A 25578-nucleotide genomic window follows, 5' to 3' on the forward strand; every position below is an offset into this window, starting at 1 on the left:
AACTTTTCCCAAGAAGTCAGTGTCATGGGAAGAAAAGAAGTTGGGAGGAGCCAGCCTAGATCAAGAGAGAACAAGCCAAATGCAGGGCCTGGAAAACTGTTAGGGGGCTCATGAAGGGCCAGGACACTAATGATGAAAAGGTATTTTGAGGAGTTTGAATAAAGATGTTTCATGAAATGTGAGCAGAAAGCAGCAGTATCTATAGCGTTTACATTACTTCCTAAAATGTGCTTTTGAATTCTGTATCTGAAACCTAGAATTTGACTATTTTGTCTAGATGCCTGCAAGTTTATATTTTCAAGTTGGCTGGAAGCTTTATTTTTAATCTCAGTGGGCAAAATGAGGACTTGCCTCATCTTTGGGCATACGTTAACAACTTTTATCCTAATTTTATGTCAGATGAACTTTTTACGATCTCATTAATAGAGTGCTTTCCTATCGTTTAGATAGAAATGGACCTGTAACTAATTGTAGCGTTTTTAAAAAGCATGGATGAGGAAACCCTTATTTTAAATGGGCACCAACCTCATCTACTAATGGCATAAATATATTCCCATCAAGAGCGACAAAACATTTTGAGATTTTTATCTTTCGTCATTGTAGACTATATTGTAAAAATCATAGTGGAAATGATGAGAGAGATGAAGAAGATGAGGAACGAGAGAGTAAAAGCCGGGGAAAAGTAGAAATTGACCAGCAACAACTAACTCAGCAGCAACTTAATGGAAACTAGGTATGAACGTTAACTTATGTCGGATCTGTTGTCAGGATACAGTACTCGCTGATAAATACATGTTGGAGTAATGGTATATGCAGTATGATTTTTTAATGCTATTATGTTTAGTTAAGCATGTTACTAGAATGCTAAAGGATTGTGTAGGCTTGCATAGTTTTTTTTCTTTTTTAACTAGCTGATTTTGTAACAGTAAAAACAAGCTATCCACTTTATCAATAAGTGTAGTTGTAATGTCGAACCAGTAAGATGTTCTCGCTCCTCAGTAACATTATATTTATTGTGTTCCCCTCAAGCATCATATTTTACAATTTTTTATCATCTTTTAAACAGGTTCATGGGACAGAGTTAGAAAACTGGGAATGAATAAGACATCCATAACTACTATTCTTTTTTCACTGTTTTCTAAAATCAAAAAGGGTTTGTAACTTTTTACTGCCCAACTCTTAGATCCTTCATTGAACTGCCTAAAAACGTCTTGTTTGTTTTATGAGCCTTCACTAGATGGCAGAATTTGACATGTTGATATTACGTAGCTGTAGTTTGCAGTTTCTGGGAAGCAATCGAAACACTATTAACCCTGTGTATAGTGTCAACAGTTAAAGCAGACATTGAAATGAAGTAAGCTATATTTCTGGAATGAACAAAGTTCTACTGTTTAGAGTGTCTAAGTTTGTTTAGTGGATTCATACTCAAGGGAAAGCATAAGCAAATTTCACTTTACAGTGCAACCACATCTCTGGTGGCAACACATGGGAATTTGTGGTCTTTTTTTTTCACACTCAAGTAACGGAGGCTAGAAATGAAGAGAACCTTCTTTTTCTCTTGGCTTTGACAGCACATGCTAAAAATCTCTTCCAAGAAGTGTGCTAAAGCTTTTCATTTCGTTCCTGTTAAAGTTGTTCTCACTGACCAGCATGCACTTGGGCGACTGGTGATTTTAAGTTGTGAGCTCCAGTGCTTATGCCAAAATTCTCTTGACAGTAAACCTCTTCTCTTATCATGTCCTACAAAGAGCTTCTAGCAAAATGATTGGATCCTTTCAAGTTTAAACTAAGATTTGGCAACAGCAAATTAAACCTCTTTAAGATTTAAAGGGTTACCACTCACTAAGGACTTCAGCCACCATGTCTGAAACTGGTTCCTCTCAAGTGCCGTGTTGTGTGGAGTACTTCATATACTGGCCCAAAGTACATAAGGAGGTCTCATGCGCTGTTGGAATAAAAAAAACAACAAAAAAACAAAAAAAAACCAGTCTGCATAAAACAGTATTTATTTTTCATTTTGTGACCACTATTTTTAAAAAAAAAAATTATTTAATATTTTTAATGTTTTCATGCATTGCTTTGCTTATCTATTGACTAGGCTTTCGTGCCCTACGTTTTTTTCTGGTAGGGCTTGGTGGTGTTTTCTTGATCATCAGAGTTGTTTTTCGAAGCCTAAGAACCCAGCTGTTTAGAAAGGATTTTCACACTGGCATTTCTAGCTAGGGATATTTTCTTCCACTTACCTGCTGAAGCACATTTATATATTTCTTTATGGCAAAACCAAAAAACTTTAGTTGTGGTCTGCCTAATATTACCATAGCACCTCAGTACCAAGGGTAGGGATCCTGATTTCCGAATTCTTCGTTAACCTACCACATAAAAGCAAATTAGCAAATAAGAAATAACATGTTAACCTGACTGTACATCAAGATATTCTGCAGCTTATGGAGAAGCATTTTTAAAATGTAACAGGTGGAAAATTACACTGTGCTTAATGACTGATTTTTTTTTTAACTGCCAGTCCCTTAAGGTCACATTTGTCAAGTGTGTATTCACACATTCACTTAAATCAAGGGACTCAATGATTGCTTTATTTTAACCATCTTTTATTATTTTTAGAAGGAAACTAGCTTTAGTGGGGTTGCCCTATATGTTTTTCTTTTTGCTCTAAATATGCCATTGGGTTTTTGTGTGTGTGTGCGCGCGTGTATGTGATGAATTTTCAAAATTCACCATGACTTGAAGTGCAACGACAGATCTAGATGTTTGTTTACCAAGCTATGTGACTTTTCCCAAAGGATCTGTACTTTATTTCCTTACAACAGCTTGAAACCTGTTATTTTAAAATCTTTGAATCACTGTGTCTTGATCATTTTTCTATTGTGTGCCATAGACTTACCCATGGAACAATAGAGCACCTTCATTTTCGGACAACTACTGTAATGATGTTTTTAGGAAAAATGGAAGGTGCCGGGGTAATAGTGGCCAGCCAATGATCATATCTTAGACTTCAAATACTATAGCTGTCAGTCGATGGATTTGTTCTGTAATCAAGTGTGTAACTTTGTATGGGTGTCTTCACCCCTTTCTCTGCCACTAGCAACCAGAATAGCACTTTACCTTTTGGTTGGCTAGAATAAGTGGCTGGCTACCTGTTTTTCTCACTGTGGTGTGATTGGCTAAACAGTCTTTCATCAAAAGTTGAAATGTAAATTGAAGTCACATGAAAAATCACCTTCGGTTGTAAACCTCCAATACTTTGATTCTCCATCCATGTTTTCGTCACATGCTGAGTAAAAAGTGCCTTACAATGTAAAAATTGTACAGTACTTATGTTCCCAAGTAGCATCATCATCTTCTGGGTAGTAATTACATTGTGGTATGAATATTTAGAAAAATGGACCTCAGCAGTGTATTCACTGTTCATCTCTTAAGTCCTTAACCGTAGTTTTAATAAGCATGACATTATTTGATAAGTATATAACATGTACATCATTTCGAAAAATACTGCCATGACTGTCTTTTACGCATATTTTAGCTTGAAATTTTGAAGTGTCTTTTCTTTCTTTCCTTTTTTCCCCTTTTGTTTTGTTTTGTTTTCGTTATTGATACTCAACAGTGTAATCTTTGCAAGCGTATATTGAAGATTATTCTGGAGCATTTATTGCCTTACCAGAACTGTTAGTAAGAAATGTTCTTTAGAGTAGAAAGATAGACTTGAGTTTCTATACTTTAATAAGAGCTCTTTGTTCCTGGGGGGAGGGGGGTGGGGGTGTGAATTTTACTTTCATCTCAATTTATTAAAAACCCACAGTTGAAAGACATTTTATTTCAAAGATCAGCAATTTTAGAATTTCAGATAGTACTTGCTCAGGAGTACATGCTACTCAAGATATTAAGAGAATAACAAGCTATGTAGATCTACTGTTGAATCAGAATCTATGTACTTGAACAAATGTGTGAATCTTAAATATCTCAAAGAAAAAGAAAAGTGTTCTGAATGTTGTTGCTTTTTTGAAAAGCACTAAAGGTTAGACCAAGGTATACAGTTTTGTTCTAACAGGCATTTAGATTAATTGTAAAGATAAGGAATGCATTATGGGTCAAAATCAAACATTCCTCTCATGTTATGTATATTTTGTTCCTGTTATATTGGCTTTATTTTCAAAACTGTAGTTTGTAGTATTAGTTTCCTTTTATTGGTATTCTTGCATATACTATTCATTCAATAAATGAGTTATGACTTTCATGTTTGTATGTATGTCTTTTTTGTGAAAGGGCATAATGAAGCTCATTTGTAGCGGCAATAGGATCGTGGTCCCTTTAGTCTTCATTTCAAGATGAAATGCCTAGTCTGTTTAGTGACTTGTCATTAAACAAGTATGAGAGAGAACAAAAAGTGAATTTGAGTCCAGTTCAAGGTTTCACCACATGAAGGCTTCATCATGGAGAGAAACAGCAGTCTTTCAAGTCCACAGCAGAACTGCGTTACACCTTGGTTCTTTTATGATTACCTGATTCGGGTACCTTTGGTTGAAATTGGGTCCTCTGGAACCTAGTTAGAAGGTGATTTTGAAAATGAACCAAAACTCCTAGTGTGGTTTATCTGGCTGGTAATAAGGATGGGGATTAATATTCTTGTGAAGGGATTCCACCTTATAGATTTAAATGTCCTCCCTTCATCATGGACAGCTGACTTCTAGTACAGTGCGCATATATTGAGGTAGTCGTATCCAGGGCAGAAATCAGTTTTTAATTAGTGGAATGAGCTCATTCCATACAGACAGGTCCTCACCTGCATTCCTACTCGAGAGGAAAAAAACTACGTAACAGGTTCTGATTAATGCTGGAACTATGGGATGGTGTGCCTGACGGCAAATGTCACCCAGTAGTGCTTGGCATGCATGCATGCGTGTGTGAGTGTGTGTGTTTAAAGTCCATTATTTAGTTTCATTTTGGTTTTTTAAAGACTTCTAAAAAAGATTTTATCTAAAAAAATATATATATATTTTAAAGATTTTATATATTTATCTGAGAGAGAGAGAATGAGAGACAGCACGAGAGGGAAGAGGGCAGAGGGAGAAGCAGACCCCCCGCTCAGCAGGGAGCCCGATGCGGGACTCGATCCCGGGACTCCAGGATCATGACCTGAGCCGAAGGCAGTCGCTTAACCAACTGAGCCACCCAGGCGCCCAAAAAAAAATATTTTTAAGTAATCCCTACACCCAAGGTGGGGCTCGAACTCACAACCCTAAGATCAGGAGTCACACACTCTACCCACTGAGCCAGCCAGGCGCCCCTATTACTTAGTTTCATTTTTATAACCACCATAAAAATCCGGAGAAGGGGGTTCTGTGGTTTTCTGGAGCTAATTGAAACTACTGACAGCTGGGGACCTCGGGGGGTTTGTTGTTTTTTTCTCCCCCAGCTGCAGTCATCAGCAGTTGCGGAGGTCATTCTAAAGTATAAAGCTGGTAGAATTTCCTAGGAAAATTCTTTGGCCAGCAAAGGGCCAGTCCATCTTTTTAAGGGAAAACCCTCCTTATTTATATACCGGAGTCCTCAGCTGTAGAGACAGTGCTGCTTTATAGATCAACCAATGTCACACAATTTTGCCTTGTTTAGATAATGAGGTATCTGGACATTAAGGACGTAAAGCAAAAATGTATTCTCGATTTCTATTCAGAGGGTGAAAACGCTAAAGTTACTTACGAAAGTTAATGATAGCATTTAAAGTGTTACACTGTAGCAGACATGTTCTGCACATGGTCAGTGTACTGAAATCATTTAGACCTGGATCTTTGTCAAAAGATAGGAGGTCCATAAATATCCACATTATGGGGCGCCTGGGTGGCTCAGTCGTTAAGCGTCTGCCTTCGGCTCAGGTCATGATCCCAGGGTCCTGGGATCGAGCCCCACATCGGGCTCCCTGCTTCGCGAGAAGCCTGCTTCTCCCTCTCCCACTCCCCCGGCTTGTGTTCCTGCTCTCGCTGTCTCTCTCTCTGTCAAATAAATAAATAAAATCTTTTAAAAAAAATATATCCACATTATGCCTTTGTCTCTACCTCTCTGTGGCTATAAATATGTTTTTACGGTGGGGGTGGGGGTGGGGCAGTGCCAGGGAGATAGGGAAGATGAAGCTGGGCAAAGAACTAACTAGGTCTGCTAGGTGAATGATAATGATCTCAAAAACAGACGTACGTGGAAACAAAAATACTGTTTGAAGGGGCAGACCTTTGAAATGGGACCTGAGAGAGAGTATATTAAAGTGTTAGGAGCAGGAAGATAGAAATAAACTGTGCTTTAATATGGACATTGGATTTAGAGCTGCTGAGTTTCTACAAAGTGATTTGTACAAAAGGGTGAGGTTTTTCTTTTTCTGAGTGTTTTTTTTTAAATCAGAGCTATTTACAGATTTATTTGTCTTAAAGATTTTATTTATTTATTTGACAGAGAGAGACACAGCAAGAGAGGGAACACAAGCAGGGGGAGGGGGAGAGGGAGAAGCAGGCTCCCCGCTGAGCAGGGAGCCCGATGTGGGGCTCGATCCCAGGACTCTGGGATCATGACCTGAAGCCCCAGGACCCTGGGATCATGACCTGAGCCGAAGGCAGACGCTTAACGACTAAGCCACCCAGGCGCCCCAGATTGATCTTTATTTATTGAAGTTATACATGGCCGTGTAAAGAACTGGAGTACCGATCCCTGCTTGGAAACTTAATGCTAAGAAGCCAGGCACCAAGGATCACATCTTGTATGGTGCCCTTTTTTTTTTTTAAAGATTTAATTGATTTATTTATGAGAGAGAGAACATGAGAAGCGAGTGCACGAGATGGGGGTAAGGGCAGAGGGAGAAGGAGAAGCAGACTCCCCACCGAGCAGGGTGCCCGAGAAGTGGGGCTCGATCCCAGGACCCCAGGACCAGGACCTGAGCTTCTGAAGGCAGACGCTTAACCGACTGAGCCACCCGGGCGCCCCTGCATGATGCCCTTTATGTGAAATGTCCAGAAGCAGCAAATCCATAGAGCCAGAATGCAGATTAGTGGGTGCCAGGGGCTGCAGAGAGGGGGGGGGCCCCAGGGAGCGACTCTTAGCAGGTACAGGATTTCTTTTTGGGGTGATGCAAATGGCTGGAATTAGGTAGTAATGATGGTTGCACAACTTTGTGAATATACTAAAAACCATGAACTATACACTTTGAAAGGGTGAGTTTTATGTAACTAAAACCTCGATTTTAAAAAAGTACTCTGTGGTCATCGTACACAATTAAAACATACAAAGATCTGTAGGGCAAAATGCGAAACTCCCCCCGTTCTCCCCAAGCCTGCTCCCCAGTATCTGACATGCGTCCTTCTAAAGTGCATGTGTACATATATAACTTCTATAGTTTTTAGCATAAATAGGATCATGCTAGGCATGCAGTTCTGCACCTGTCGTTTTCACCTGAACAACACTACAAAGTGTCAGAACAACCAGATTTCTCGCATTCTGTTTAGCAGCTCCGATCCATGGCAGTGTGTGGAAGAACTGGAATTGTTCTGTCTGGTCTCACGTATGTCTTCATGTTCTTATGCAGGCCGTTTCTTAAGCTAAATTTCCAGACGTGGAACTGCTAAGTAAAAGGTATATATATTTAAGGTTATAATAAAAATTGCCATCCAAAAACTGTGCACCAATTGAAAAGTTCACCCAAAGGGATTAAGCTTCCCTGCTTTTCCTCTCCAAAGGAGTGCCTTTTAATGGAAAGAGTTATGGTACCTTCTTTTAAAAAACATGATACATGCTCTATGGAAAACTCTGGGGTTTTCATTTTGTCGTAAAGCCCATGTAGACCATATCTCAAAGTAGAATATGGCTTATTTTGGGGAAACTGGACACCATATCTCATTTGTGAAACAAGTCAAGGTTTTGTTTCATATGTATTAGTAACAGTAGTAATTGGTGAATCATTTCCCTTCCTCCTGCTTTCTGAAAAGTAACAGATTGTTCAAAGCTGTTCATTGTTGCCAGATGGATCTGCTTCTCTGTGTGGCCAGGGTCATATGTGGCTCTGTTCGGTGCCCTTGAAGGGGTCGTGTACTGTTTTGCTGAAGAATTCCTATGACCTTTATCTGTCGTGATGGTTCTTACTCCCCAAATCATGAATATGTCTAACAACTAGTCAGCTGTGTAAAAACAAGAGGAAGCCACTGGCACTTTTCCCTTTTCAACTAGTTGTTTTGTCCTTGTATGACTAAAATCTAAGACAAACCAGACAAATTGACTTGATGTATATATCATACTTTTAGCTCATTTGCTAAAAAATGATTGTTTTCATTTAAGAATTTCAAGCAACAGTTACCTGCCTGTCTAAAAATAAACTGTTGGTAAAAAGAACACAAGTATTCAGTTATGCTGGTCAGTCAACCTGCCAGTTTCTAAGTAAAGAATAAATTGAATGTAGTCAAGGATGATCGATGCCACCCGAAAAGAAGTTTTTTCTAATTCTCAAAATCAATTTGTGCTAATTAGGTACTTATGACATTAGCCAAACAGCCATTTTATTTAAAAAGATTTAAGTCAGATGTATAACCTTACAAAAATAATTCTTTACTGTTTTACCAATAACCCAACCTTTGATCATGTTTCCCTCCACTCATTTCTCATATGTTTACGAAATAATGAAGTCTGTAAAGAGGGGTAAGAAAACACCCTGACTCCATTCATTCTTTTTGTAACTCTGAACTTCAGTGGTCAGTGGAGACTGCCGTTGCTTTCATTTCAGAGGTTAGCCAGACAATTTAACACAAAGGCTTATTTTCAAATGTCCCTGATCCTTAAGCCCAACTAGGCTTATGTTCTATATTTAGTATTGATTTAGTATTACCAGGAAGCAATCATTCTTGGGACCCTGGTTTCACATGTTCTCGGTTAGAGAGCAAGCACAAAAGATAAGCAGTCTCTGAAAGTTCGCAGATCAGAGAGCTGGAATTTTGGCATTATCCTCAAATACAACAGTCTTTCCGGACCTCCCTTAGAAAAGTCGTTCTTAAGCATTTCAACCTATCCCATGTGCCCAAACCACTTAGGGCAGCTATCCAGTATGTGGGGGCTGGGGGCGGGGACACGGGGAGAGGGGTTAAAGAAAACATATGTTGCTTAAGGGAAAGGCTTGACAGATGTGCTTTCTCGCTCCGGAAGAGGCAGGGCAGGAGAGAGAAGTTTTCGGCAGCCTTTACGGCATTTCATAACTGGGGTCACTTCATTCCATGAAATGCAGCCAACTCTAGGCCACTTCCTAGAAAGATCGGCACAAAACTTGGACCATTTCGCATCTTTATTTTTTTCTTCCTTTGATGCCCTCCTGGAAACTCTCTTACCTTAACTGCCATGATCTGTACCACCCCTCCAAGACTACTCCCTTCCCGACCCTTCTCCCCAGCCCTGATGTCAGTGTTCCAGTGCTCTGGTCTTTGCCGTCTTGTATTGTTCTCACTTATACCATCATCCGCTGCTCCAGCTGTCAGCTCTGTGTTCTGCTGAGGAGTCGCTCATCCTTATGCACAGTCGGCTCCACCCACTGAATAGTCTCAACTATTCTCCTGGGCATTTCTACCCAGTCTGCGGGCTACTCAAGCATGAGTCCCAAACTAAATTGTCCTGACCTGAATTTTATCTCTGTTAATGACACCATCAGTCGATAGGGCTACACTTGGTCTGCTTCCATCTCTACATCCGCTTGCTAAGTTCCTCAGAATCCATCTGTCTCTATTCTCACTGCTGAGAAACTAGTTTGGATTTTACTTGGTGTTGGTTTTTCCCTTTCACCTTTTGCCCAGAATCCTAACTTCTGCTTCCACTCCGCACCCTTGTTCCTCAGATTCTTCATTCCTTCGTTTTCTTTAGGGAGCAGTTCTTGGCCTCGCTTCCTGTACTACTCAGTCCGCAGGAGATGGTTAATCACCTCCTCTATCTCTAGACATCACTGGCCTCCACTTGCCTCTTCTCAATTCTCATCCACCCTTTTACTTTCCCCTGTGCCTAGAGTTCCTTCTACTGTTCCATCTGGGGAAGGCGACCTGCTAGAGGAGATCGCCACCACAAATACTGGTGTTTAGTCTCAGGTTCTCCACATCGGTCTTCAATCCTTTTTACTTGTCTTTCCTTTTATACTTAGAAACTATTACAAACATAAGCATACGGACTCTAGGTTTGGTGGCCCTGGCTTGGATCCTATGTAACCTTGACTAAGTGACTGAATCTCCACCTCCATGATCTCATCTTTAAAATGCCCATAAAAATAGTACTCCATGCATGGACTTGTGAGGATTAAAGGAGAGACCAGACTCAAGACTCTCCTGTCCCCCTTCTCCCTCTCCCACTCCCCCTGCTTGGGTTTCCTCTCTCACTGTCAAATAAATTTAAAAAAAAAGACTCTCCCATCCCCTGACACGCTTGCCCTTGTTCCTATGTTCCCTTCTAGTTTTACCCTGTTTCTCTTCTCTTCTCATATAATTTTCTTGAAAGTTGAGCCCCCACTTGACACCTCTGCTTCCATATTTTTATTAGTCATTTCTCAGCTTCATTGCGCTCACTTCTGTTCACACCTCTCCACCTTCTCAACTACACAGAAACTGTTCCAGCAAAGTCCACCAGTGGCCGTTGCTAAAGCCCGTGGGTCCTCTTCAGTTCTTATTTCCTTGACTTCTTGGGGTAATGTCCCTGACTGTCACAGCGCTGTCACATGGTTATTTTGCAGATAACCCAAGAACAAGAGTAACACATTAGATGACAGGACCGAGATTGGAAATCCTTCCATCGGCTAGTCCCCTTGCCACATGTGATCCTTTAGATGTAAAAGTAAAGCTATCCTGGGGCGCCTGGGTGGCTCAGTCGTTAAGCGTCTGCCTTCGGCTCAGGTCATGATCCCAGGGTCCTGGGATCGAGTCCCACATCGGGCTCCCTCCTCTGCGGGAAGCCTGCTCTCCCTCTCCTACTCCCGCTGCTTGTGTTCCTGCTCTCGCTGTCTCTGTCTCTGTCAAATAAATAAATAAAATCTTAAAAAAAAAAAAAAAAGTAAAGCTATCCTGTCACTTTGAAAAGTTTTTTGTATTTTTTTCACTACTCACACTTGAATTGATGCTCCTTGAACCAAAGTCAGAAAATACAGAGAAGTAAAAAAAACTTCCTATCTCCCCTAATCTTATGAACCATAAGGTCACCATTATATTTTTTGTAAAATCTTCAAACGTATCTGTGCATATATGTAATTATATAAAACGGGCGCATTTTATACCTAAGTTGTATTCTGCTTTTTGCACCTAAAAATCGGAAGTATCTTCACAGTTCAGTAAATAAACTCTATCATTCTTATTGGTTGCATAATAGTCCATTTTGTGGATCTGTCTTAGTTCAGCCGTGTCCCTATCATTAGATCATTAAGTTTCCAGGTTTTGTCATTGTTATTACCTTGCTATTGTAAACAGTGCTGATCTAATGGTGAAGAAACAGCAGAGAACCCCAGATTAAAGAATATTCTACTGAACAGCTGGCCTGTACTTGTCTTGAATGTCTTGAAGATCAAAGAAAAGACTGAAGAACAGTTCCACATTAAAGGTGATAAAGAGACGTGATGACTAAAAGTAATCTGTGATCCTGAATTGGGGACTGGCTCAGCAAAAAAAGAATTCTTGGTGTGTAGGACATTTGGGGGACTACTGACTAAATGTAAATATGGATTGAAGATTAGATATTATTATGTCAGCGTTAATGTCCTGATTTTGATAATTGTGGCTACAGGAGAATATTCTTATTCTCAGAAAATGTATGCTGATGTGTTTAGGAGTAAAGGTGTCATGTCTGCCTTTTACTGGTTCAGAAAAAGAAGAGAGAGAGTGTGTGTGTGTGTGTGTGTGTGCGCACGCGCGTGTAAAGAGATAAAGCAAATGGAACAAGATATCACATGTTGATGAATCTTGGTGGATGATATGCAAGAGCTCTTTGTACTGCTGCAACTTTTCTATAATTTTGGAAAAAAAATTTAAAGTTTGGCACACCAGCAGAAATAAGAGCCATTATTAAGGGAGCCTGCAGAAGGCCCAGGAGTAAGCTTTGGGGAGTCATCCTTCTGAAGGTTGACTTGGGAAGTCATCCTTCTGAAGGTATGGGGAGGGAAAAGGAACCACACTCTGGAGGAAGGAGCATGAACTATATTTGGATCAAGTAGCCTAGAGAGGAAGGCCACTAAGGAACCACATCTGGGGGAAAGAGCGTGAACTATATTTGGATCAAGTGGCCCAGAGGGAACTCTCTCCCTCCCCAGTACTTGGGGTGATTCCTAACCTTTTCTACTGGAGTACACCCAAAATATAGGAAATTGACCTTTTGAGCTGTTTTCACCCTTCAGCTGCCACTGTTTTGTTTGTATTTCAGTGTCCTCATCTATCTTAGGTTCCTTTTCATTTTGTTGAAGTAACATTTCCTTTTTTTCTTATAGGAAACATGGGTAACAAATGTTTGAAAATAAATAATGCTGAGATGAACATTCTTATACATGGAGCTTTCTACCCCTGTCTGATTATAGCCTTAAGATAAATTTCTTTTTTAAAAAAGATTTATGGGGGGGGGGTGCAAGAGCAGGGGGAGGGGCAGAGGGAGACGGAGAGAATTCCAAGCAGATTCCCTGCTGAGAGTAGAGCCTGACACGGGGCTCAATCTCATGACCCTGAGATCATGACCTGAGCTGAAACCAAGAGTCAGACGCTTAACTGACTGAGCCACCCAGGCGCCCCTGAACTCCTCAGTTTTTTTTTTTTTTTTTAAGATTTTATTTATTTATTTGAGAGAGAGAGAATGAGAGAGAGAGCACATGAGAGGGGGGAGGGTCAGAGGGAGAAGCAGACTCCCTGCCGAGCAGGGAGCCCGATGTGGGACTCGATCCAGGGACTCCAGGATCATGACCTGAGCCGAAGGCAGTCGCTTAACCAACTGAGCCACCCAGGCGCCCTGAACTCCTCAGTTTTTAATAGTAATCCCTGATTGTCTTCAAACATCCAGTGTTTAAATTTCTCCAATGGTAAGTGCAACTTCAGTGTTTGCTATTCTTATCTAAATTTCCACAGTTTTCTCAGGGGGAAGGGAGATGTAAACACAAGTTCTTGAGGTTTTTGAAATCATCTTGAGGTCAGCACTCACTTTATAATTACCATCTCTATATGATATGTTACAGGCATATGTTCCAGGCAATTCTAGTAGGCTGTATAAAATTAAATGCTTATTAATCTAGTTTTATACTAATTTAAACTCCCCAAAGACACTTACGAATTTTAAGAAATACAAACTAGAGATAAAATACAGTTGCTAAATAATTTTTACAGACACATCAGATGGTCATCTTTAAAAGTCCACACATGAAGTTGAGTAGAAACATTTCTACATATTCATGTGAATTCCAGAGTGTGACCTGGATTCAGTTAAACAAATTATTACTAAATAGCTATCAGCGAAAATGAATGAAAATTCAATTAATTTGTTGCCCAATCAATTGCTTTTTAAATTTCTAACAAATGGTGGAAATTAGACATAGTCTTAATTATGTAGCACAAAAGGTCATTATTAAAGTCCTTTATGTTCATGATAATATAATAATATTCCTTTAAACTGGATTCCTCTATTAGGAGGATGTTTCTAAACAAAATCCCATGATACCTCATTTTCACTGGCAGCTATCTCATGTAGCTATGGGTATGGGTGTGGTGGCTGCTGATGTTGCCCTGTCCAGCTCCCTTGACCAGCCAGTGCCCTCATCCTACATTTGTTTGGTATGTAGTTTCCACCCACGACCTTCTCTGGTTACTTGCCCTTGCCACATGGGAGCCTGGGAGGCTATACTCCCCCTCTCCCCAGGTAGCCAACAATTCTAGGATACAAAGTCCCTTGTCCCCTGTCTCAAGACAGGACAGTGCAGGGGGTTTTTCCCCTGTCAGTCAGGCCAGGACTAGACTTTACCTGAGGCCATATCCTTCTTGCTCAACTCCTTCCCTGTCCCTGTCCTGCTTTGATTCCTCCCTTGCAAGGTTTTCTCTTTTTTTCAAGATTTTATTTATATATTAGCTCACTAATGGGGGGGGGCAGAGGCAGAGGGAGAAGTAGGCTCCTCACTGAGCAGGGAGTTCAACTCGGGCTCGATCCCGGGACTCCAGGATCTTGACCTGGGCTGAACACAGACGCTTAACCGACTGAGCCACCCAGGCGCCCCTACAAGGTTTTCTTTAAAAGCACCCCTCCACAAATCAGATAATTGAAATAGCACAACAGTCAAGGAAGGAGTTACGCTGTTGGTTTAGAAGTTTAGGTTGGGAGTCCACTGGTAATGAACTTTGAGCAAATGTGTTCACCCTGATGGCACTGATACGGCCTGCTAAACTGAGGGCTGGAAGAGACAAAGGAGAAAGGGGGCTCTGTCTATGCCTGCCACAGAGAACATTCAGAACAATTCTGATCAGATTCTAAGACAACCACAACTACGTTTCTCAACAGTTTTACTCAGTCCTACTTCGTTTTCTACTTAGACTAGCAGTCTACTTTTTTTAAAATAAACTTAAAAAAAATATTTATTTATTTGAGAGAGAGCAAGAATGAAAGATCACAGAGGGAGAAGCAGACTCACCACTGAGCAGAGAGCCAGATGCAGGGCTCGATCCCAGGACCCTGAGATCATGACCCGAGCTGAAGGCGAACGCTTAACCGATTGAGCCACCCAGGTGCCCCAGCAGTCTACTTTCATGAAGTCATCCGACACTGGGCGAAGAGAATCCTGGAAATCCTGAGTCTTTGGTATACTGGAACAGTATGTCAGTTTTGTGCCGAGGCTCTGAGACTGTTCTTTGTCATTCCTTCTGGAAGCCCCACTCTGTCTACAGTGATGGAAATGTTCTCGGTCCGTGCAGTCGAATACCGTAGCCACCAGCCTCAAGTGGTTACTGAGCATTTGAAGTGTGGCTAGGAAGACTGAGGAGCCAAATTGTTTATTTAATTGTAATTCATTTAAACTTCCATTAAATGGCCACATGTGGTTACTATAATAAATAGACTAAATAATGAATAGCACAGCTCTATTTAAAGTATAGCAGGGACCTTCAGGTCAAGCACAAAGGGAGAGCGGAGACCATCTGTGGAAAGACAAAATCGTTCTGTTTGTTCCTTATAGTAACCAAAAGTATCAGAATGGAGGCGAGTGGACTACCGTATTAGGGAACAACACTCAAGGGAGCGGACCTGCTTGTAACTAGTAGAGTACAATAACCCTGGGGCAAGGACACTTCGTGAACAGAGAGGCCTTGGGTAAATCTTCAGGGTGTTACATCCTGTACAGCGCATGCTAGAATTGCCATCACAAAACAGAACTATTTTAAACTGGGCAATAAAATTCATTAGAAGTCAGTTTGTTAACAGTCACTTCATTAGGGGCGCCTGGGTGGCTCAGTCGGTTAAGCGTCTGCCTTCGGCTCAAGTCATGATCCCGGGGTCCTGGGATCGAGCCCCGCGTCGGGCTCCCTGCTCGGCGGGAAGCCCGCTTTTCCCTCTGCCGCCCCACCCCTGCTTGTGCTCTCTCTCTCTGACAAATAAATAAAATCTTAAAAACAAAAAACAAAAACAGCCACTTCGTTAGCCCTTACACACACGAACATGAATATGTATCACCACAATGCTTGAAAAGAGACACAATTTCCTATAGTAATAAAAAGTAACCTAGGGCGCCTGGGTGGCTCAGTTGGTTAAGCGACTGCCTTCGGCTCAGGTCATGATCCTGGAGTCCTGGGATCGAGTCCCGCATCGAGTCCCGCATGGGGCTCCCTGCTCGGCGGGGAGCCTGCTTCGCCCTCTGACCCTCCTCCCTCTCATGCTCTCTGTCTCTCATTCTCTCTCTCTGAAATAAATAAATAAAATCTTAAAAAAAAAAAAATAAAAAGTAACCTAAAGTAGCTTGAGCTTCTTTCTTTGACTTGACAACTTTTTCTGTATTGTGAGTCTAAAGCGTGACAGTTTACTGTTGGTCTCACGAAGAATACGTGAAGCATACCTAGTATACCTAATTATTCCCAACACACACCCCTCCCCACTTTTGCTTGTGAGGCCACATTGTGAGTCAGGAGAGTGAGCAAGCCTTGGGTGCTAGCGGCCATCTAGGAGAGTGCTAAGGATGCTTTTTGGGTGTGAAATACCTCATCAGTTTTATTATTCTGAATTTGGGGCCTGATCCTAGAAAAGAGCAACATTAGAAAGAGATGTCAGGCGGCGGGGGGGGGATGGGCTAGATGAGGGATGGGCATTAAGGAGGGCACTTGTTGTGATGAGCACCGCGTATTGTATGTAAGTGATGAATCATTGAATTCTATACCTGAAACTACTATTACTCTGTATGTTAACTAACTGGACTTTAAATAAAAACTTGGGGAAAAAGAGATGTCAATATGTCAGGCTCTGCTGAGCACCCCAAGTAGCCACAACGTTAGCTATATTAATAACCAGAGTAACAGCGCTTTCTGAAAACCCCAACAGGAGGTAACCTAACCTTAGGGACTTCTAGCTTCTGTAGAAGCAAGGAACCCTTATAAAATCCTGTTTTATCTGCTGATTTTTCTACAGCTGTCTATAGCAGAAACGCTCAAATGCAACACAGAAGCATGAAAGTTAGCAGACCTTTTTAAGAGTATACATTTGAGCTGCGTAAGGCAACAACTCTCCTTTCTATGTAGAAAGGAAGTCAGCTTGAATTTTAGTATGCATAAGGTTCTCTTTCCAAAAAAGAATTCAATATACCTCAATTTATACATATTTAAATATATAAATTTATACATACACATACTAAATAACGATAGGTGGCATCATTTAAGCTTTAAACCTTAGTTTTAATTTTTAAAAAATTTCCCCCTTTTTTTGTGAGGAGTCTCTACGTGGGGCTCAAACTCACAACCCCGAGATCAAGAGTTGCATGCTCCGCCAACTGAACCAGCCAGGTGCCCCTAAACCTTAGTTTGTAAAACACAATTACCCTTAAGCTTATTATAAGACACTGTTGATGTTCACCATCATAATTTAAATGTTATAACCTAATGCCCAGAGCTTGGTTTCTAATACTACTAATACTAATAATTTCTCCTACTTCTTTTTTTTTTAAAGATTTTATTTATTTGACAGAGAGAGAGAGAGAGCACAAGTAGGCAGAATGGCAGGCAGAGAGAGAGGGAGAAGCAGGCTCTCCGCTGAGCAGGGAGCCCAATGCGGGACTCGATCCCAGGACCCTGGGATCATGACCTGAGCCGAAGGCAGCCGCTTAACCAACTGAGCCCCCCAGGCGCCCCCAAAATAATACCACAGGATGTTTAAGATATCATCTTAACACTTACTTCAAGACCAATACAGTTAGTTTGCTTTAGTAACTGTTTTTGTTTTGTTTTACTTTTTATTGTTATGTTAATCACCACACATTACATCATTAGTTTTTGACGTAGTGTTCCATGATTCATTGTTTGTGCATTCTCCTACTTCTAATACCACTCTCCAATGAGAGGAGCCAGGGCTTTTTGGAAAAACAGCCAATACCAAGGCTAGGACAGGAAAAGTACAAGATGAGCCTGGAGTACCTTGTGGTGCCAGAAATTAGGCAGTGCTCAAAGAATGATGGGAAAATAACCACAAAGACACAGGAGCCAACACAAAGGGACTCCCAAGAGCCAACTTTGGGGCAATTTGGGCACAAAAGTAATTAAAGCTACTGATAGATCATTCCCCACTGGATAAAATGCCTGGGTCTGTGGTGATTTAAATAATTTAAAAACTAATGAATAGGGAGGAGGGAACGCTCTTTATTACAGTAGCATTCCAAATAATAAGTGAAGCAGGAATGATAATGGAAAAAGCGACATTCGACAATCATCCCAGTAAGAACTGCTGCAGTCAAGAATCACCAAGGGATTAGGAAGGGAAAAAGGAAGGGGGGGAAATTGGAGGGGGAGACGAACCATGAGAGACTATGGACTCTGAGAAACAAACTGAGGGTTTTAGAGGGAAGGGGGTTAGCCCGGCGATGGGTATTAAGGAGGGCACGTACCGAATGGAGCACGGGGTGTTATACAAAAACAATGAATCATTTCTACACTACATCAAAATCTAATGATATAATGTATGGTGATTAACATAACATAATAATAAAAAACAAGAATCACCAAGGGAGGCTAGAATTAGTCAGTGAAAGTTTGATGAGGAACAGAATATTTACAGAGTCTCAGAGTAGCATGCCTCATGATCCTTATTAATTACAAAGAGGAAAATAGTGTGTAGTGAAGAAATGCAGCAGACATTGCCTTAACTAAGTAATCCAAATTAGCATCAGTAATGGGACAAATTGACAAGCCTGCGCCTCCTAATATAAAAACACACCATTATGACTGTTGTGTTTCTGGCCCAAAATGGAACACCTGAAATTCCATGATGTGGTAACATCAGACAAACCCGAGCTGAGGGAAATTCTACAGAATAACTGGCCAGTGCCCTTCAAAAAAGGTGAAGGTCATAACAGACAAAGACAGGAACTGTTCCAGAATAAAGGAGGTTAAGGAGATTTAAGGAAACAACATGTGCTCCCAGATCAGATCCTGGTCCAGAAAAAGAACATTAATGGGACAACTGATGAAATTTAGATAAGGATTCTAGATTAGTTAATAATATTACATCAATGTTAATTTCCTGATTTTGATCATTGTACTGGGTGTGTTTATATTAAATGTTAACGCTGGGGAAGGGTATACACATCTTGCTCCTCTTACCGTGGAGTTATGCCCTGATAAACCCGTTGTAAGTTGAAAATATTGTAAATCAAAAATGCATTTACTACACCTAACCTATCAAATATTATAGCTCAGCCTACCTTACACATGCTCAGAACACTTACATGAGCCTACAGTTGGGCAAAGTCATCTAATGCAAAGCCTATTGTGTAATCAAGTGTTGAATGTCTCATGTAATGTATCCAGTACCGTACTGAAAGTGAAAAACCAGGATGGATGTCCGCGTATGGGTTGTCTACCCTCAGGATGGCGTGGCCGACTGCGGCTTCCTGCCACCACCCAGCATCGAGAGAGGACCATACCTTACGCTGCTAGCCTGGGAAAAGATCAAAATCCAAAATTCCAAGTACACTTTCTACCGAATGTGTACCGCTTTCGCACCATCATAAAGTTGAAAAATTGTAAGTCGGGAACCATCCGTCCTGAGAAGTTGGAGAGAGAAAACCAGAATCGGGAGGCGGGACAGACAGGAGGGTGGTGTCCCAGAAGCCAAAGGAATAGAGTCAAAAGAACAGAGTGACAAATAATATCAAATGCAATAGGGAGGACGGTTATAGGCCAAAAATAGCGTCCATTAGATCTGGCCAGAGAACAGTCAATGGTGTTGTCCAAGCCAAGCTATTTTGGCACAATTGTGGGTGAAGACAGACCACAGTGAGTGAGGAGGCTAATAGCAAGTGAGCAAGCAAGTATGAACAACCCAAGAAACTGGGGCTGTGACTGAAAAAGATTTAAAAAAAACCAAAAGACTGTGTTTGTTTAGTTGAGAGAGAGCAGGGGCAGGAGCAGAGGGGGAAAGAATCTCAGCAGTCTCTGTGCTGTGCGCGGAGCCTGACGCAGGGCTCGATCCTGCGACCCTGAGATCATGACCCGAGCCAAAACCAAGAGTCCGATGCTTAACCGACTGAGTCACCCAGGCGCCCCCCTGAAAAAGAATTTTTTTTACTAAACAGTTTATTTTTAAAAATTCTAAGGAAGCAGAAAGCAACTTCCATGAGCCATGTGGGATTTTGAAAGTTCTAGAAATCAGTCTATATAGAAGACTATTTGCAATAATATCAGAAGGCTATAAAAAATGTAAGACGCGGACAGTAGGCAGCTGGTAGAAAATTAAGCCCTGCAAATAAAAGTTTAACGGTCATTAAGAAGACCCTGATATAGACATGGAACATTAGCACAGAGATTTAATGAGGGAAATTCTGGGTGACTGGTGGCTGACAATTTTCAGATGAACAGATACAGAATTTTGGAAGAGTTCAATAAGAATACATGGTCCTATAATAGCACCCAGCCTTACTTGTTATAAGCTCATTTCTTTGTTCCAACTAAAGCCAGCACGCGTGACTTACAACAGCAGTTAACTTGCTATAGACATTCCTGTCCTAAAATGTTTTTACAAAATCAGATTTTTCTAAGAACCTCATGGAAATTTTTCTGAGAACATGAGGTATGACATCAAGAGAGGGCTTTAAACATGCTCATTCATTCATTCACTCAATTATTCATTTACTTACTTATTTTTAGGATGAGAGAAACTTGAGTTTGTATAGGCCTCAGGGGAAAGACTAGAAGGAAGGACAAAAGCTATGGAGAATAAAAGTAGCCATTGGACAGATGGAAGAGAGTGAAGGAAACAAAGGATGAAGCACATCAGTCCCTCCCACCCACATCTACGCCGTGTCTACCCTTCTGGAGTAAGGATGATGAGGTTGAATGGGAACAGATGTTCGGAACACTACTGAGGGGAATAAGAGGGGGTGCTGACCAAGGCCTCGTGAAGGATTGTGGAGGGGTGTTTAGGGCCCAGTAGAGACCTGGGCCCATGAATCCATGGAGGAACCAATCTCCACGGTTGTGGGACTTTCTCCGGCGGCACTCTGCAGCCTAGCAGGGGTAGATAAAACGGGCTGTGGGGTTGAGCCACACTGTGGCTTTGCCATCTTGGCAAAGCAGAATTAAGAAGGGTACAAAGGACCTTCAGCAGTTGGGGAGAGAGTGGTGGGATCCAAACGGAAGGGGGAGGTAAGGGAAGCCAGGAGCAGAGTGGTGGAATAGGAGGTCGCCCACGAGTCTGCAGCACAATTCTGCTAGGCAGGGTGGCCAGGGACAACTGGAGAGGAAGAAAATTGTGGCCAGAGAACGGGACACAGCAGGGAAGGGCTGCCCTCACGGCGTCCCCCACCCAGGCCCTCTACCACTGCCGGGGGACTATACGTTCCAGTTTGCCCAGGACTGTTATCCCAGCAACTTGTCCAATTTAGCATTTGTCCCGGAGTTTTCATTTTCCCACCAGGTGTTAGTATTAACCACCGGATCGACCTAAGCCAGGATGGGTCTGGGGGACCACCACTTTTTAATTCCAGCTTCTGCCTTGGTCTCGCCCGCTAGCTTGCGTGGTGCAGAGAGAGAGAAGCAAATTCTCCCTTTAACACAGAGTTAAACCTAAATGGCAACCAGTGATAACCCTTCCCCTTTGTCTAATCTTTTCCAAATACAATGTAACCCTCTCAAGGACAGCATGCTGGGTGTTCACAGATAACAAAGCAAATGCGCTCGGACGTTAGAAGTTCCAGACAACGGACTCATTCTTGTCCCGGGCAGGGACGAGAGGGAGGACTCACCACTGTGCCCCTTGCCGGACACCTGGGTGTCCCGGTGGGATGCGCCGGCCAGCTGTGCCCATGCCAAAGCCCACGACATAGCAGGAAGCTGCCCAGCCACGAGTGGGTAGCCCAGTGGATGCAGTAAATTCCCTCCTTAGGTGTACGTAAAATGTATTTAGAAAACGGAGGCTGGGGCAATCCTGCCGTAGAACACAGTAAGTAATCTGAATGCTCTCGGTACAATGGTCGTGTCATTCACTATATGGTGCAAATCTACGACCCGTGACTTTTTAAAAAATTTGCAATCCACCCTTTAGGCATGGGAGTTCAAACACTGAAGTGCAAAATTAGTGAAAAATTAAATACCACATCTGTTATTCAAGAAAATTGATCATGACTGTGTAACATGAACAAAACACTTGTCGACACTTACCATCCACGTGCACGAAAACCCGACGACATAAATCCACAGAGACGGCATCAGCATCTCCCTCGAAGGTCTGTAGGTATTTTGAGAAGACGGTGCCCAAAGAAGATGATTTAATGGGGTGCGGCTGCACAGAAGGCATTTACATACTGCCCTGTGAATGAGTTGTTTAGATCAAATGGCTTTTCCTCAAGATCCATTTGCTCGTTTTGATTCCGAGGGGCCCGTACACGAGGAAGAGCGTAGCGATAGCTTTAAAGAAGTAGCTCTGTTAGCAGACTTCAGTTAAATGATGCTGGTTATACGGTGCCATCTAGATCATTAGAGGCTTCAAAGAGAAAACCAGTTGTATTAGGGTTCTCCAGGGAAACAGAACTAACAGGATGTGTGTATGAGAGAGACAGAAAGGGGGGAGAGGGATGGGGAGAAGAGAGAGAGGGAGAAAACTAAAGAGAGCGAGAGAGGTTTATTTTAAGGAATTGGCTCACGATTGTGGAGGCTTGACGAGTCCAAAATCTGATGGGAGAGGCCAGCAGGCGGGACACTCAGGGCGGAGGGACAGCTCCAACCCAAAGGCGGTCGGCGGGCCGAATTCCTTCTTGCTCCGGGGAGGTCAGCCTTTTGCTCTACTCAGGCCTTCAAATGATTGGATGAGGCCCACCCACACTGGGGAGGGTGATCTGCTTTAGTCAAAGTCCACTGATTTAAATGTTAATCTCATCCAAAAAACACCTTCACAGAAACATCCAGAATGTTTGTCCAAATTATCTGGGCACTGTAGCCCGGCCGAAGTGACACATAAAATTAACCATCACATTAGTTAATTCCAATACTAGTTCAGTTTTCATCCAGTTCGTGGAGTCAAAGCAAAGCTTAGAGAAATTTATTCTGATGAAGGTGGAAATAATCCAAGATTACTGGGAAAGCTACTCTAAATTCAATTTAAAAAATTCAACGTTTAGGGGGCGCCTGGGTGGCTCAGTTGGTTAAGCGACTGCCTTCGGCTCAGGTCATGATCCTGGAGTCCCGGGATCGAGTCCCGCATCAGGCTCTCTGCTAGGCAGGGAGTCTGCTTCTCCCTCTGACCCTCCTCCCTCTCATGCTCTCTGTCTCTCATTCTCTCAAATAAATAAATAAAATCTTTAAAAAAAAAATTCAACGTTTAGGATAAGTAGTTTTGTGGTGATTATTTTTTTTTCACAGAAATACAACTTTTGGTGGCGCATAGCACCATGATAAAAAGCAGGTTCTTACTAAATGAAGAAGCGTGAAGCAGAAATATACTCAAAATTGGTTGTGGTACATAAATAATTCCTCATTATGTCCAAACAAGGAGACTACAGAATTGTTTCTGGAAAGGCAGGAGTTAGGAAGGGGAATGTTGGGTTACACCCATGCTTTCCTTATCTCTTCCTGCATGAAAATATTCTAGTAAAACAGTGGCATACCTAGCATATTTGACACCCAGAGTATTTTATTTATTTATTTATTAAGATTTTATTTATTTATTTGAGAGAGAGAGAGACAGCGAGAGAGGGAACACAAGCAGGGGGAGCGGGAGAGGGAGAAGCAGGCTTCCCGCGGAGCAGGGAGCCCGATGCGAGGCTCCATCCCAGGACCCCGGGATCATGACCTGAGCTGAAGGCAGACGCTTAATTGACTGAGCGACCCAGGTACCTCAGAATAGATAATTTTTAATTAAAAAATGACAAAATTGGGGTGCCTGGGTGGCTCAATCGGTTAAGCGTCCAAATCTTGATTCCGGCTCATGATTTTAGGGTTGTGAGTTCGAGCCCCGAGTTGGGCTCTTGCTGGGTGCGGAGCTTGCTTGAGAGTCTCTCTCCCTATCCCTCTACCCCCCCACCCCTGCTGGCGTGCACCTGCACACATGCTCTCTCTCAAAAAAAATGACAATTATTTAGTCTATATGAAAATTTTATTTTCTATGAGTAATTATTTTCTTGATTTCTTTTTTGGATTTAAGACAATTTTAATGGGGGGCACGTTGGCCTGACTCTTGATCTTGGCTCAGGTCTTGATCTCAGGGTCCTGAGTTCAAGCCCTGCATGGGGTTCCACGCTGGGGGTGGAGCTTACTTAGACAAAAAAAAAAAAAAGAAACAAATGTAGCTGAGTCCACTTGTGCCAGGGGCCCAGTGCATAAACTGGAACTGCTATGAATTAACTCCTGGTGGAACACAATGTCCGTTAAAAGGATAAGCAATAAAAATGTGCTGATAATGCACCTCAAAGTCTATATCCAAGAGAAATACATTCGTTTATGTACAAAATATGTATAGTGTTCATAGCAGCACTATTTGCAATAAACCAAAGCTGGAAACTGCCCAAATGTCCATCAATAGGAGAATGGATAAGAGGTCTTAGATGCTAGAAGGATAAATAGAGTGAAGAATTGTTTAAGGCAAAAATATGGAACACAGAGCATTGGTATTAACATTTTTTGAAGCAAGGACTATACTAGGCACTCTTGCATTATTTTGTTTAATCCTCGCCATGCCCTGTGATGGAGATATTATCTTCATTTGACGTATAAGGAAACTGAGGCACACGGAGGTCAAGCATCCTGCTCAAGGTATAACACTAGTTAGTGGTGAACTCGGGATTTCAACTCAGATCTTTCTCAATCGGAAGCCCACATGGACCTTTTCCCTTATAGTCTCTTATCGCTCCATGATAGACAGGGGAGGCAGAGAAACTCGGACACTGGTATTCACACACTCATACGCGCTAAAATGATAACTGCTACTATTTCTTGAGCACCTACTAGGAGGCAAGTAGTATGCTGGGTGCTTTACATAAATGATTTTTACAATTCTCATAATAACCCTTCACAGCAAGAATTATTCTCATTTTTTTGATGAAGGCTCACAATGACTTGCCCAGTGTCACAAATCGCTTACCATCACGTATCCCTCAGTGGCCCTAACAGAGGACACCTACTGTGTGCTGGGCACTGTGGTGGGGGCTGGAGCTGTAGGAACGTCTGGAATGGAACGACTGTTACTTGCTTACCTGATGTATGTGAGTAGGGGAAGATCCCTCGCCCAGTTCCATACAGGGATTTGTGGAGGCAAAAATAAAGATCAGTAACAGCAACAGTTCCCATTTACTGATTATGCAATGTCCTAGGTACATAGACGTATGCACACACAGCTACCATGTCTAATCCTCACAACGATCCTGTTAATATCCTCACTTTACTGAGACGAAAACAGAGGCTCAGTGAGTCTGATTCGCACAAGGTCACACGGCAGTTAGGTGTCCCCCGCCGGATCTGCACCCTGACCCGCTGACTCTGGGGCTCTAGGTCTGAACTCGCACACCCAGTTAAAAGTTTTTTTTGGTAGAACTGGGCCACCGGTCGGGAAAACGGAATCCGCAATGCGGTCCAAGGTCTTGGGAAGGGGACGCCCGGCGAGAGAAGCACGTGGTGACTGCAAGCGGAAGAGCCGGCGCCCAGTTTAGGGCCACTAGGAAGAAGCGAGGCGGCGGCAGGTTTGGGAATTCGGGAGCCCTCCGGCTGGGAGACGCAGGGAAAGCGGGACACAGGCTGCGCCCGAGGAGTCCCCGCTTCTTCCGGAGGAAAATTCCCCGCTCGCGAGCGTGGAAACCCGCCGGCGCCGGTGGAGGCGCCCGGGCGGTCGGGGGGGCGGAGCCGAGCGGAGCCGGGGGCGGGGCGGGGCCGGGGGCGGGGCGGGGCG

The 25578-nt window shown here is 42.4% G+C and overlaps 2 protein-coding genes and 1 long non-coding RNA gene across 6 annotated transcripts in view; 2 read left to right on the top strand and 1 right to left on the bottom strand.

Moving 5' to 3' along the window:
• Positions 1-4249, top strand: part of PHF6 (PHD finger protein 6) — a 47552-nt gene extending 43303 nt beyond the window's left edge. For 2 of the 3 annotated variants that reach the window (XM_045882731.3, XM_045882749.3), the window contains exons 10-11: positions 604-733; positions 1067-4249. In XM_045882731.3, coding sequence (XP_045738687.1) covers positions 604-733 — 130 coding nt within the window. In that variant the 3' untranslated portion in view covers positions 1067-4249. Of the gene's footprint in view, positions 1-603 lie in introns of all 3 variants that reach the window. The other variant, XM_045882765.3, reaches the window with a different exon arrangement.
• Positions 4250-6106: 1857 nt separating this feature from the next.
• Positions 6107-25538, bottom strand: LOC135361968 (uncharacterized). 2 transcript variants are annotated; one of them, XR_010406262.1, is made up of 4 exons: positions 24890-25538; positions 22346-22523; positions 21864-22011; positions 6107-7612 (listed from the first exon to the last, which is right to left on the bottom strand). It is a non-coding gene; the product is annotated as an uncharacterized LOC135361968 (long non-coding RNA). The 2 variants fall into 2 exon arrangements; XR_010406263.1 differs by having other exon boundaries at positions 21864-22185.
• HPRT1 (hypoxanthine phosphoribosyltransferase 1) overlaps positions 23483-25578 on the top strand; it is a 56521-nt gene continuing 54425 nt past the window's right edge. The window contains exon 1 of the mRNA XM_064574588.1: positions 23483-23530. The gene's annotated coding sequence lies outside the window, so the exon portion shown is untranslated. The remainder of the gene's footprint in view (positions 23531-25578) is intronic.

Source organism: Mirounga angustirostris, unplaced genomic scaffold (assembly GCF_029215605.1).
Source record: "Mirounga angustirostris isolate CCGP_5_RB_7025 unplaced genomic scaffold, mMirAng1.0.hap1 SCAF_11, whole genome shotgun sequence".
In the NCBI taxonomy this organism is placed as follows: domain Eukaryota; kingdom Metazoa; phylum Chordata; class Mammalia; order Carnivora; family Phocidae; genus Mirounga; species Mirounga angustirostris.